The sequence below is a fragment of the Tamandua tetradactyla genome, chromosome 2 (assembly GCF_023851605.1).
Source record: "Tamandua tetradactyla isolate mTamTet1 chromosome 2, mTamTet1.pri, whole genome shotgun sequence".
NCBI lineage: Eukaryota > Metazoa > Chordata > Mammalia > Pilosa > Myrmecophagidae > Tamandua > Tamandua tetradactyla.
Genome location: NC_135328.1, coordinates 132,871,231 through 132,885,169, shown reverse-complemented (window position 1 = coordinate 132,885,169; position 13,939 = coordinate 132,871,231). Strand labels below are relative to the sequence as shown.

The 13,939-nt window shown below is 58.0% G+C and overlaps 1 protein-coding gene across 6 annotated transcripts in view; it reads right to left on the bottom strand.

The window, feature by feature from the left end:
* Nucleotides 1-13,939, bottom strand: part of SARDH (sarcosine dehydrogenase) — a 63,516-nt gene that overhangs the window by 18,119 nt on the left and 31,458 nt on the right. For 4 of the 6 annotated variants that reach the window (XM_077149056.1, XM_077149058.1, XM_077149057.1 and 1 more), the window contains exons 15-18: nucleotides 12,047-12,185; nucleotides 11,406-11,519; nucleotides 7,852-7,999; nucleotides 3,666-3,759 (exon numbers count right to left, since the gene is read on the bottom strand). In XM_077149056.1, coding sequence (XP_077005171.1) covers nucleotides 3,666-3,759; nucleotides 7,852-7,999; nucleotides 11,406-11,519; nucleotides 12,047-12,185 — 495 coding nt within the window. Of the gene's footprint in view, nucleotides 1-1,231; nucleotides 1,297-1,318; nucleotides 2,992-3,665; nucleotides 3,760-7,851; nucleotides 8,000-11,405; nucleotides 11,520-12,046; nucleotides 12,186-13,939 lie in introns of those variants that run through there. The other 2 variants (XM_077149061.1, XM_077149060.1) reach the window with 2 other exon arrangements.

Genomic DNA, 13,939 nt, shown 5'->3' with positions numbered 1-13,939 from the left:
ACGACACGGCAAGGCCAAGCACTTCGGCCTTGGGAGCATCAAACCTGCATGTTCTGGAATCTTCCAGGCTTCCTAAGGCGTGTGGCAGTGTCCCTTGGGCCCCGAGCGCTGGCCGCCTCCCTGGGCCCTGTTCTGGGGCAGCAATGGGCCAAGACCCCGCAAAGCTGTGGGGAGGGAGAAGCCTTCCCTCGCTTCTTGGGGGACACCTGCTCCCCAGGTCCTGTCTGGGCGATGGGAGGCAGCTGGCCGGGGGTTCCCCCGGGGAAGGGGCGGAATGCCGGTGGAAGCTGAGCAGGAGCAAGAGGCAGCTGCTGGAAGCCCCCAGCTTGCTCATCACCCTCACTCGGGGCCGTCATAGGACAGAGGCTCCCCGAGTTCTCTCCAAAGCAACCTGGGCTGGGGCTGCTGCTTGCACCCCAACCCCAGCGAGGGGATGAGGTCCCCGAAGGCAGGGGCTGTGTCTTCCCTCCAGGAATCCCCGCTGGCCTCATGGCTCCCAGCCAACAGGCATGGGTGGGATTCGTTCTGGAGCCAGGTGAGGCAGGGGGCAGAGGGCAGGGTGGGAGGGGGCACCGGGGACAGAGCTGGAATTCCAAATGGGCGTCCTGAGCTGACGGAGCCGGCAGGCGCACCTGTAATCACCACACAGACCAGACGTGGGCACGGTGCTGTCAGTTCTGAAAGGTCTGGCCTCTGGGACAACGATTCTAGTGTGGCAGGTGGCTGGGAGGGAGCCCAGAATCCAGTCCCGTGCCCCACCGAGAACCCTTGGCCTCGGCTCCCCAGAACCGCGCATCGCTCCGCGCGTCCCCGAGGCTTATTCTCTGCCGTCGGCCGTGTCCACACCCTCCCACCCCCACAGCTCAGGCACCCTGCCTCACCCCCACAGGAGGCCTTGCACGCCGCTGGGCCCAGGGCAGGGGCACAGGAGACACCACACGGCGGACAGAAACGCACTGCGGGACGAGCCGGAAGGCAAGTCTCCCTCCAACTCGGCAGACGGGCCCGAGGACCGATCAGAGCGTCCCAGAACGGTCCACGCCTGGGCTCTGCATGGGGTTATTTCTAGAGGGAAGAAACGGCCAAGGGAGGCCGCCCGGCCACTACAGTGGGTCCTCGGAGGCGGCTTAAAGGCCAGTGGCAACACGGCCAGGAAACTTCCGTAGGAAGCCCTGACACCCTGCAGGGCCCGACTGACGTGACCACAGACGGGGGTGGGAGAAAGCACTCGCCTTCTCGGGGACGAAACGAGGCAGGATCTTCACTGGTGCATATTTTATCAATTTTCCAATGATTCTGCAACGAAATAATCGCATCTGTCGCCTCTCTAGCCGGACACTGCTCCAGGCGAGCTTTGTGCCCACAGCTCAGGGGATCTGTGTAACCACCCGGCCATCCCCGGTCAAGCAAGCAAAGGCCCCAGGAGGTCAAGGGTCATATCCAAGTGGGAGGGGAGGCTGGACCAGCCCCCAGGCCTGTGTGCCCCCCCGGCCTGGAGCTCCCAAGTTCTACAGCACCGTTAGGATTGCAAACAAAGTAGGAAGCATTCTTTTTTCAGGCAATAAATACAGGGGTTTTTTTGGTGGGGGGGGTATTTTTTTTTCTTACCAACAAGACAGCAGAGTCTGGGGGAAGGAGTAGCTGCCTGTACATCCCTCACCCCCTGGGCACCCCACCCTGGGCTCGGCCTGGCCGTGACCCTGGAGACATTCAGGCTGGAAGCCTGGCCTCTGGGTCTGCCTGCTCCCAGGACTGGCCCTGTTCCCGGGGTCCAGCAGGTGAGGCTGTGGTGTGGCCAGCCTGGGAGTAGGGCTGCAGGGGAGCCCACCTGTCCAAGAACACACCCCAGCTGCCTTGTTGGCCATGGCACTGCTGGGCGGAAGCAGGGGGCTTCTCTCCCGCACAAACACCCCAACCACACGCAGCTCAGCCTCCAGCGTCCGCAAGTCACAGCCCAGATGCGGACACGGCAGGACCCCACTAGGGGCTGAGGCAAGCTGGGCTGGGTAGGGGGCAGCCATGCTGCTGCCGTGACCCAAGGGTGGAGCTGTGCTGCACTCCCGGAGCGCCCACCCTCTCTGGTCCGAGCAACCAGCTTTGTACCCAGGAAGCAGGAAGCAGGCTAGACAGAGACCACCCAGCTTCCTGCCCCCAAAGGCAGCCTCCGGAGAGGGACAGCAGGAGTAAAAACCGGCTGGTGCTCCAGAGCTCTGCAGATCCGCCCTTATCTCAACTTTTCTCCAGCAGCCTCATGTGCCAACTGTCAGTGCCACGCTGTTTATTTCCTGATGGGACCTGGGGTGGGCCCCAGACGTCTAACCCCTCTGTAGGCTGAGGGTGCCACACCCCCCTCCGACATTCCTCGGCCCTTCTCCCCACGCTGCAACCCCCAAATGAACATGTAAGAAGTACAGATGGGGAAGGCGCACCCCAAAGCCAGCTGCCTGCCACCTGTCCCTCCCCACGACCACGCTGTTTTCACTCACACGTGTGTGTGTCTCCTGCATTCCTTAGCCGGGTGGCCCTGGGTGGGCCCCCCAACCCGTCTGAACCCCGCTTTACCCATCCACCCTATGGGGTAACGTTTCCTACATCATGAGCTGCTGGAGGCAAGTGCCTGATCACTAGTGTGCCGGCTGTGGCCCACGCATCTGCTGATCAACAGGGCTGACGGGAGGCCAGGGGTCCCCACTGCACATTGCATGTGCAATGCCCGGAAGCATCTGCAAGCGTCACAACTTGGGGTGGGCGTGGGGGCAGCTCCTGGCATCTGGCAGGTGGAGACCAAGGATGCTGCTGACCAGCCACTGCACACAGAACACAGCACACACACCCCAAGAAGTACGTGGTCCAAAATGTCAGCAGTGCTGCTGGTCTTCCAGAACCGCCCGCTGTGGCGACAGCTGACTAGGAACGCCTGCGCGTGCAGGGTGCTTGGAGAACGCCTGGCGCACGGACGCTGCGCAGAACCTTCCGCTCCTCACCTCGGCCCTGAGAGGTAGAGCAGAGCCCTGAAGCTGATTTTCCAACAAGGAGAGTGATACCCAGGAAAGGCATACGCTGGTCCAGAGCTGGAGCCAGGACCCCAGCCCCAGGGTCTCAGGTCCTGGCCTTGTTCTCACCCTCAAATGAGACGGGCTTTGGCTCCTGGGACCAGAACTTTCTGGAGCTGGGGGTAGGGGGACCTCCGTGGAGATCTAGCCATGCTCCCACTGAAGTGCCCCCCTCCTTCTGCATACTCTGCAGTGCCCAGGTGGGCAGAGGCTGGCAGGCTGCTACAAATGGACGTCTCGGGGGCCTCTGAGACCAACCGGACAAGTATAATCACCCAGCTGTCCACACTCTTGTCGTTTCCAGGCAAGCAGAGGAAGTGACCTGCCAGCCTTTCTTTGAGGAAGGGGGCACCAAAGGCAGGGGTGCAGCAGCCAGGCCGGGGCCACTTCCCCGCAGAGCTCAACAAGGACAGGCTTCTCGGCTCGGGGTGAGGCGTGGTGGCGGTGCTGGGGTGTGGCCCACAGGACCCCCGAGATTCCAACAGCTCGTGAGGCCAGACCGCCTCCTTCTCACTGCCCCCCACGTCACAGACAGGCAATGGGCCCTGTGCAGGGCAGCCAGGGGTCCAGAGCGCACTCCGGGCTCGGGGGGAAGGGGCTGTGGGTACCTACCAGGTGGCCGGCGGCTCGTACCAGCTTGTGGGTGGAGAAGGGGAAGGCCTCATTGCTCAGGTCTGCGTCCAGCACCTCCTGGAGAATGGCCCGGCTGTGGACGAGAGCAGGGCGTCGGGCAGTCGGACAGCACGCGCGGACCCAGCACCCCCCGGGGGTCGGCACTGGACGAGAAGGGGCTGGGGCAGCAGTCCTGGGCCTCGGGGGCAGACCAGCCTAAGCAGCGACTCGTGGGAACCACCCAGGTATGCGAACTCTGAAGCACAGGGGGTCGGGGGGTGGGCCTCCCTTCAGGGGCTCCAGCAGAGCCCGGGGCTCAGCCTCCGCGGGGACCCCGACATGCAGATGGCCTCTCCCCACCCTTCGTTTCTCAAATGGAAGGGCTGAGGCCCAGGAGCTGCAGAGCCTTCCAGCACCCCTGAACCCCACAGACTGAGAGGAGCAGAGCGGCTGGCCGAGGAGTGCCGACCCCAGCCCAACTCCTCAAGCCCTCCCGGATCACCATGGCCCTGCACCAGGGGGCCGGCCCTGCGGCCTCCGTCCTGCACAGAAGACTAAGGCAGCTCGTCTGAAGTTCAGGGGGTTGGCGTCGACCGGCGACCCCCAGCCCCGGCAGGCGGTGCTCCTCTGCCACACTCTGCCCTCCCTCTCCTCCGCTCCCACCCAGCGGGGCACCAGAGCCTGCCATGCCACAGAGCTCATGGGGGCACAGCTGCTGTCTCCACGGAAACCCTCACCTCCTGGCGCCCTGCCCTCTTACAGTCCCCTCACCCCTCTACGCTCCTGTCGGTCTCCCTGCCCCTGTCTAACTCTCCGGCACGCTTCAGGTCTTGGTTCAGCTGTCCGTCACTTCCTCCAGGAAGCCTTCCCTGATAGCCTGGACATGACTCCCATCAGGGCGCCTCTCACACTGGGGGTCTGTGCTTCCCGCTAAACCCAAGCTGCGTGCCTGCAGGGCCCCTGTTCCGGAGTGCCTGACACAGGACGGGCACGCGGGAAACGAGGGGGCCTGAGAACAGCCTGGTCAGCAGGGCTCAGCAGGTGGCTGCTCCTGGGCAGTGGCTGCCCCTGGGTGGGTGGCTGCTCCACGCCCACCCGCAGAGCTCTTGCTGCCCAATCCCCACCTCCAGGCTGGCCTGCGGCGCTGAGCTGGGATGCAGTCCACCTGGTTCCTTACCCGACACTCACAGGGGGCCGGCCCTCGGAGAACCATTCCAGGAGGACCTCCAGAGGGGCGGCCGGCACAGAAGGGCTGAAGCCAGGGCTGCTTGCAGGTCTCCCCAACTCCCTCCCCAGAGCTGCCACCTGGTGCTAAGCCTTTGAAGGGGCAGCTCCGGGGAGGCGGGCAAGGCTGGGCCAGGCACACGGGTCTCACGCAGCACGGGCGGGACTGGCAGAGGCTGCTCTCCCCTCTGGAAGCAGCAGGTGGCGCTGGAGGAACGGGTCTCCCAGACAAGACTTGGGTTCAGGTCAGGTCCCTGCTCCCCACCCAGGTGGCTGCTGACCGGGGACAGTGACGCCACCGCATGGAGGTGCCGCAAGGAGGCGCCAAGGAGACCCTGGGCCCACCTCGGGGTTATAGCCAGGAGCAGTCACTCCTGCCCGCCCAGCTGCGGGGGGCTGCTGACATTTATGTTCATGAAAACTCAGTAAAATAAAGGGTTCTGCCCCGTGGCTGCACCACGCGGGGCTGGAAGCTTTTGCATTGGGCCACGGGGCGCCAGAACACTTCTAGAAGATTCTGTCGGAACTGGTATTGTGCCACAGGCTTCCCACTCAGCAGCTCAGCCAAGGGTGGCTGTCGGCTGCGGCAGTGACACTGTTATGCATCCAGAAGCCGAGTTGTTTTTGAAAGAGAGAGGGCACTCTGGAGGACAAAGTTTTAAGTTCCAGGAGGAAGGTGTCATCTTGCCGCCTGCCTGGAGCAGCTTTTAATGAGGCAGAGGAGGCTGGCATCCCCCGAGGCCTGCGTCTTGATCTGTCTGTCTGCCCCTGTCCCTCGGGCTGCCACCTCCTCCCTCCCCTGCCCGCATGACTCGGGACGCCCCCACCCCACGCCAAAAGGGCCCCCTACCGCTTCTCCCGGGCAGCCGTGCAATGACGCCGGAGCCTCCTCCGTGTGCCCCTGAAACGTGGGTGCTGGGCTCACCCCCAGAACCGAGCACCCCCCCGAGCCAGGAGCTTGTTGGTATGTGCCATCGTCATTTCACCAAACCTCAAGGCCATCTCCTTTCCCTTCATGAGAAAGCCCGCAGCTGCTGCCTACACTCCGCTCTGCCCTTTTGCCTCCTCTCTCAAGACACTCCCACCCTCTTTCCTCCCGAAACGACCACCACCATGCCCACCAGGAATCTCCCAGGTGCCAGTCCCAATGGCCGGAGCTCAGCCCTCGTCCCACCTGACCCATCGGCCACGTGGGACGCCACTGATCACATCCTCCTTGAAATCCTGCCTCCCCAGCCTCAGAGACTCCCTCTCCTGCTCCCCAGGCTTGCTCCTGCTCACCTCTGAACATGGCCGGCCCCGCACTCTGCCCTCTCTGATGTCTCTTCCTGCCTTTGCAAGCCCTTGCAGTCCCTGGGCTGGCCAGTCCTACATCGTTATCCCCAGCACAGCCCCAGCACCAGCGGGAGCTGTTAGGGCCCAGTCATCCTGCCCTGTCTTGTTTTCTGCCTCACGGAGAAGAAAAGCCACGCATGTGTAGTGCCTCCAGGACCTCACCCACTGCCCTCTGGGCTCATCTCTGGCCGCCCCACACCCCCCTGGCCTCGCTGCCCCAGGACCTTTGCCTTGGCTGTCCCTGAGTCTGGAATGGTTTCCCTCTAGCCAGCTCCCAGACTGGATCCCTCATTTCCTTCAGGGTTCTGTCCAATTGACCTCCAAAGAAAGTTGGTTTTCATGGGAGGCCTCCAGCAAAATACTAGGCAGAAGACAATCAAATGTAAAGCACTTGACCAGCTCAGGCTCTGCCGGCCCAATAACACAGACGGGGCGTCCACCGGCACCTGGGCAACAGCTTCACTTCGCCCCTGAGCTGGAGAAGCTCGCTGTCAGAGGGTTGGGGGGAGGCAGACCCCGGGGGAGAGGGGCCAGTGCAGGACTCGGTCAACTCCAAGGCCACCAGGAAAAGGGACTCGCAGGCGGGGGTCCGAGGCAGACAGAACTCAGCCTCAGTTTCTCACAATGCTTGGCTTGGAGGTCCTCTAGTCGGGGGCACCCCTCCTGCTGTGCAGTGTCCAGCTTCCTTTGGGAACCCACCCTCCCCTTTCACGTCCCTCCCCGTGAGCAGCATCCCTTCTCTCCGACTCCCCACCTCCGCCTCCCCCAGAACTCAGGGTTCCCTTCCCTGGCTGTAAGCAGGCGCGTCCCTGTGACGGGCCTTTCACTCCACAGGAAGGGTGGCGACTTGGGGTGTGGGGGGTCCTGGGGGGCCACATCCCCTCCCGTGGAAAGCCATGAAGGGGCTCCGGCCCTGCACGGACCAGCTGTGTGACCTCAGGCAAGGCCATCGATGTCTCTGTGCCTCTGTCTCCTCATCAATAAAAATAAGCACAGTTGTAGCCACCGTGAAGGGCTTGGCCAGTCGCAGGCACCTTCTGTGCCCCTCCGGCCCTTCTCCAGCCACAGCCAGAGGGGACTTCCCCAAGGGCTGACCCATTCAGGGCACCTCAGCCTAAGAGCCCCACCCACTGTGGCTCGACACAGAAGTCAGCACCCAGGGGCCGTCCCAGGGCGGCTTCCCAGAGTGGGGCGCGTGGCTCAGAGAATATTTGCAGCACAAGCAAGTGAAACGGGAGACTGCCAGCGGATCGCATCCTTGAGCTGTTTAGGCAGAAGGGTAGGGTTTCAGTCCTAGCCCAGGTAGCAGGGACAACACGCGCCTCTGCCGGCCCCCTTTCGGATGGAATACTGAAATTCCCAGACCATGTCACTACCCCAGAGGTCCCTAAGGACCCTCAGACGTCACGCACAAGCAACCTCAGGTACCAACTGTCAACTTCAGTGCATCTCCCGCAGTGAGGCCTTTCCTGCCTCCCAGGGCTTTGCACATCACCCATCCAGCCTGGCAACTCCTGGGTCTCCAGCTTTTCCCTTTTGGGGTGAGTGGACGGCTCTGCCTGGGGTCCCCGGTGGAGGGGCTGGGTCCCGGGTGCCCCCTGCGTGAGGTTCCCCAGCTTCTGCTCACCTGGCTGGCCCCTGGATGCTGATCATGCCGAGGTCCTCAGAGCAGTCGATGAGCTGGCACCGGAGCCCCTTGTCCTGCAGGACCGTGGTGATGTGGGACCAGCTGTGCTGGGCCACTGCCCCGCCCACGGCCAGGTAGTAGCCATCCCCTGGAAGAGAAGGACGGGACCTGGAGGAAGCCTGCGGGCCTCTCCTTGAAAGGAGGGGACACCCGCTAGAGCTAGGGCCCTCCCAAGGGACCCGGATTCCCAAACTCCCCCTGCAGACGTCCCTTTGCTGGGGGCTCGGGGTGAGGGACCCCTGAGATCTGCCTATGCTAGAGGAGCACTTTTCCAGGGAGGAGCCAAGACTTCCACCCACTTGCAAAGGGGTCCTGACCCCGAGCGGGCGAAGAGCATCACATCACAGCAGGTTTTAGGGTCAGGGCTCAGGGTCCACCTCAGCCCCCCGTGCTAGGTGGTTGTGGTCACTGCACTTTTCCTCTCCGAAGCCTCAGTGCCCTCACCGGCCCTCATTCCACCTCAAGTTTCCCTGGCCTCAGGGCCTCCGCACACAATACCTGCCTCACCACCCGCAGTTCAGGTGAGGAGACTGAGGGGCAGAGAGGTTACAGGATGGCCAGACAGGCCATCCCCTCAGCTCCTGGAGTCCTCACCGGACCCTCGCAGGGACCCCGGGGGATGCAAAGATGCACTGCCTAAGGCTGGCTTATGGCAGGTGGGGACGGACGGGAGCCGTGGCCAGTGCGCATGTCCCTGTCGCTCCATCTCCTGGGGCTGCCCCACAGATGCCACTTATCTGGGTCCTGCCCTGGGCCATCTGGGGGGCAGGGAGAGAACAGCAGAGCCTGGAGCATGGAGGCGGACAGGTCCAGCATGGAGCCCAGCTGGTGGGGCGGGTAGGAGGGCAGGAGCTGCCTGTGGGGAGGCAGCCTCGCTCCCCAACATCAGCAGGACAACACACCATCTATCACAGGCGCAGCCACTGACACACCAGTGGGTGGCCCTGCAGTTTCTCCAGGGCAAGAGAAGCAGCTGATGGCAGAGGTGGGGCGGGCTGGCCAAGCAGAAGGGAGCTGGGGACCTGCCCCCCTCTCTGTGGTGGTTTGAAGCCGGATGTCCCCCAGAAAAATACAGTTTTCCCTTCTGCTCTTGAAGCTCGTGAGTAAAAGGAGGCAGAAGCTCAAAGGACAGAGCCACCAAGGGCTGACACCCCCAATTGCCTCTCTCATTGTCTCCGGGCTCGGGGAGTGGATGGGCCGGTCGTGGACTTCTCATTTTATGCTTTTCTGTACAATCAGAATGTTTCCTACCAGCACGGATTCCTCCAGCGCTATAAAAAAATCAATAGATTTTAAAATTACACTTAAGGTTGCCAACTGCTAACCTTGGTCAAATGTAAATCACCACATTCTTTTGACTTCATTGTGATCCGAAGTCATGTGTAATGAGCAAATGTATAAAATGGGTGTATACTTAAATGACAGGCGTATTCAAAACAAGAACAGTCGTTTTTAAAACCTAAAAATAATATGAAATCTAAAAATATATATTTTTAATTGAAAAAAAAAAGAAGTCTATGCACCATTTTCTCCACTTTCAGCTGTCCCCGGGACCTGCAGGTCACTCCACAAACCCAGCCCATGGACGTGGCTCAAGCCAATGGCGCCTCCACGTCCGTCTCACACTCACAGGGCCAGAAGTCCGATGCAAGGAAACTCCCCACCAGGCTCCCATGCAAAATGCCTCTCGAAGCAACGGCCACCTCGTCTCCAGGCCCCGCTATCCCCTGGACTCTGAGGAGGCATGTTCGGCCCCTCCTCAAACGCTCAGCTGCTGGAATCCCGGGAAGGACATCCAGAGCATCTCTTGGTGCTCCCAGGGGACGAAGTCCCCTGGGGGGACAGCCTAGCAAGGTCACCAATCACCAGGTGGGAAAACTGAGGTTCAAGGAGGCTACTTCCCAGCCCTGCTGGCACTCCAGGTCTTTGCTCAATTCCCCACCACAGCCCTGGAATGTGGGTCCACTTGTGTCCATTTCACAGATGGGGAAACTGAGGCTCAGACAGCCCAGCTGCAGAGCCGGGGCATGGCTGAGCCTGGGTCAGAATTTCAGCATCCTGCATCCCCATTAGGGTCTTTCTGTTCTGTCTCTCCAGCTAGACTCGTTCTCTTAGGACAGTGGTGGAGGGGGGTGCTGGGGACTGTGCCACCCCTTCTCCTGGGGGTGAGGCTAAAAGAGCTCCCACAAGGCTCTTCTTAAAATGGACCCTGCTGATTTCCCTGCCCACCTCATCTTGCTGACCCCTGCTTCCATACCTTTCTGCTGGCAGCTTCTACCCATCCTTAAAACTTCGGCCAGACAACACTTCTTCCAAGAAGTCTTCCAGTCCTGGCTCAGCTGCCCCCTATGGCTTCCTGCCATAATACCCTGTTCTTTCCCATACCTTTGCCACTCAGGTTATGACCTAATTGTCTGTTCTGCATCGGTCTTGCCCTACAGTCAACTGCGGGCCCCTGAGGTCCCACCAGCCTGGTTCATATCCTATGTCCACCTACTCTGGGTCTGCCACAGATGAGGGAATAAACAAACGAACGAGCTCACTCCCCGAGCCCCACTCAACCTTTCCCTCAGTGCCCAGGCCAGAACTGGGCCCCAGGGATCTCTGACAGGGGCCCCCAAACGCCTGCCCAGCCCAGGCTGGAGCTCAGCCCCATGGGGTCCTGACTGAGGCCTGCGCCCTGCCCGTGGCTGCCCAGAATCAGACCCAGGCCCTGGAAGTGGCCAGTTTTCTGAATGGACTGAGCTCTTCTGGCTGATTGCGGCCGTTTCCCCGGATGGCTCAGTTTAGTGGCAGTACCAAGAGCTGCCCAGCCAACACCTTGAACTCTGCAATGCAGCCTCGCCAAGGTGATTGCTTCCTGGAGAAAGAGAATGCTTCCCACTCTCTGTGACTCATAGATTCCTTTCTTCCCCTAATGAAGAGGGGCTGTAGGACTAGAGATTGGATTGTACTGTGCAAACCAAGGGAGACACCCAGGGAGCAGCAAACCAAAGGCAGGCTTTGGCTTAGGGTAATGGACAGGGCTGTAAAAAGAAAAAACAGAATGGTTGGCACTGAGCTCCCCATCACTAGGGGCACACAAGCAGAAGTAGAGGGCTTGCTGAGGGCAATCTAGATGGGCACCAAGCTTGATATCTCTTAGGGACCCTTCCAGTCCCGAGATGGGGAACCAAGAGAGCTAATCAAACACAGATGCTAGTGTTAGAAAGAAGCTGACTTCTCCAAGCCAGAGGCCTGACCATCTCCTTAGCTCCCTCCAGGCTGCCAAGCTGAGCCCGCTGATGCTGCGAAACGCTGCGTGGTACAGACAGGTTCAAAGACATGCTCACCGAGTACTCAGTGCTCCAGCCTCACCGTCTGCACAAAGTCTGTACATAGCCCGAAGCAAGGCCTCTCATCTCCCCAGCCCTGATCCCAGCAGCACCATCAGGTCATTTCAGAGCAGCCCTTCACAGCGTCCATCCCTTCAGCAGAGCAGGAGCACCTCTCACCTTCAAAGGCAGGGGCCAGAGGTGGTATGGGGGGCCCAGGCGCCAGGCGGCTGACGGTCAGGTCACTTTCAGTGCCCCCCCGGTGGTTCAGCATACAGGTATACACTGTCGAGCCTAAGAGCAGAAGAAAGATGCACACCTGTGCTGGCCGAGAGTGTGGCTTACATGGATGCGTGAGGTTTTAGATAGCGGGACTAGGAAGATAAGGTGACTGGGTGAAGAAAAAGACATAAACATCCCAAATATTACATGGGACATATTTTACCGAAAAATTATTCATTATTTACCTGGAATTTAATTTAACTGATCATCTTGTATTTTTATTTGCTACATCTGAAAACCACATCTGTGGAGGGGATCTCTGGGGAGGACATAGCAGGGCCCCCCAGTTCTAGCAGATATTTACTGAGGGCATGCTGCCTTGAATCCTTTCTGGAACAAAGTGTAAAGGGAAGGGAGAGAGCAGGGGAGAAGGAGGGAGGGAGGGAGGAAGAGGTGAGGCCCAAGGCCAGGTCCAGTGGAGAGCACTGTGTGCAGGAGCCCAGAGGGTACCTAGTGGACTCAGTGCCTGGGGCTGAGCCCACGGAGCTCCGCCGGACACCACAATGTGGGAGCAGCTTGCCTCACCCCAGGCTCCGTACCTGGGGATCTGCTGACATCTGCAGAGAAGAGCCAATCGGCAGCCTTCCTCGCATCCAATCCCACCAGGTAGAACTTCCCAAAGTAGGACATGTCGAATACAGCCGCTGCCCCTCTGCAAGCCAGACACTCCTTCTTGATCTGCGAAATTCCAGGGAGGTGAGGTGCCGTGGAGGCTTTGAGCTGTGCTTTTCTCTCCCAGAACATGGGGGACTGGGCTCTTCCCAACAACACACCTGCTCCGAGGCCCCTCCCTCCCCTCCTTTGTGTCCAAATGCCTCCCCAGCTCAAGCGCACACCAGGACACAGTCTTCTCAAGGGCACATGGAGCCCCTCCATGACAGAGCATACGCTGCCCCACAAAACAAGCCTAAACAAATTCAAAACTTTTAAAATCATACACAGTATGTTTTCCGGCTACAATGAAATTAAATTAGAAGCCAATAACAGAAGGAAAACTAGAAAATTAACAAATAAGTGGAAATTTGAAGAAAAAATAACTCTTAATTACCAATGGATCAAAAAAGACATTACAAGGAGAAGTAGAAAATACTTTGAGATGAATGGAAATGTAAACAAAGCACATCAAAACCTAAGGCATGTAGTAAAGCATTGCTTACGGGGAAATTTATACTGATAAGTGCCTATAATGGAAAAGAAGAAAAATCTCAATTCAATAACCTGAACTTCCACCTTAAGAAACTAGGAAAAGGAGAGCAAATGAAACCCAGAGCAAACAAAAGGAAAGGAGGAATAAAGATTAGAACAAAAAAACAGCAGAGAAAATCAACAAAACCAAAAGTTGGTTCTTTGGAAAGGTCAATAAAGTTGACAAACCTTTAGCTAGACTGACCAAAATAGAAAGAGAACACTAAGATTACTAAAATCAAGAATAAAGACATCATTACCCACCTCACAGAAATGAAAAGGACTATAAGGGGGTACTATAAGCTACTGCATGCCAACAAATTAGATAACTTTCATGAAATAGATTCCTAGAAAGACACAAATTACTGAAACTGACTCCAGAAGAAACAGAAACTCTGAATAAAATGATAACAAAGAAAGTGAGTAATTTAAAAATCTTCTCACAAAGAAAATCCAAGGTCCATATGGTTTCACAGGTGAGTTCTACCAAAAGACCCAAGAAGAAGTAACACCAACCCTTTTCAAATTCTTCTACAAAATAGAAGAGGAGAGCACATTTCCCAACTCATTCCATCAGGCAAATATTACCCTGACACCAGAACTAGACAAAATCATCACAAGAGAAGAAAACTACAGACCAACATTCCTTATGAATATAGATGCAAAACTACTCAACATAATATTAGCAAACTAAACCCAGCAACTTATAAAAAAGGATTACAAACCATGATCAAGTGAGATTTATCCCAAGAACGTAAGGTTAGTTTGTCATCTCAAAATCAATTAATGCAATACACCACCTTAATAGAAAAAAGGACACAATCCATAAATCACCTCAACAGGAGAAGAGAAGCGTGTAGTGTGAGGCTGTGTACCCCAGAAACGGGCATGCTCGTTAATCTGTTCCTCTAGGTACAGGCCTTTTGATTAGGTTATTTCAGTTGTGATGTGACCACTTCATTCAAGGTGGGTCTTAATCCTCTCATTGGAGGGTAAAAGACAGAAAACAGCCCTGGAGAAGCTGAAAGAGGAAGCCACTGAAGCTAGAAGCTGAAAGCAACAACACCGTAAGAGAAGGACCAGCAGACATCGCCGTGAGCCTTGCCTGGTGACAGAGGAGCCCAAGCTAGCCAGTAACCCGTCTTCAAGGAGAAAACATCACCCTTCGATGTCTAGATTTGGGCATTTTCATGGCCTGAGGACTATAAACTTGTACGTTAATAAATCTTCACTGTAAAAGCCAATCC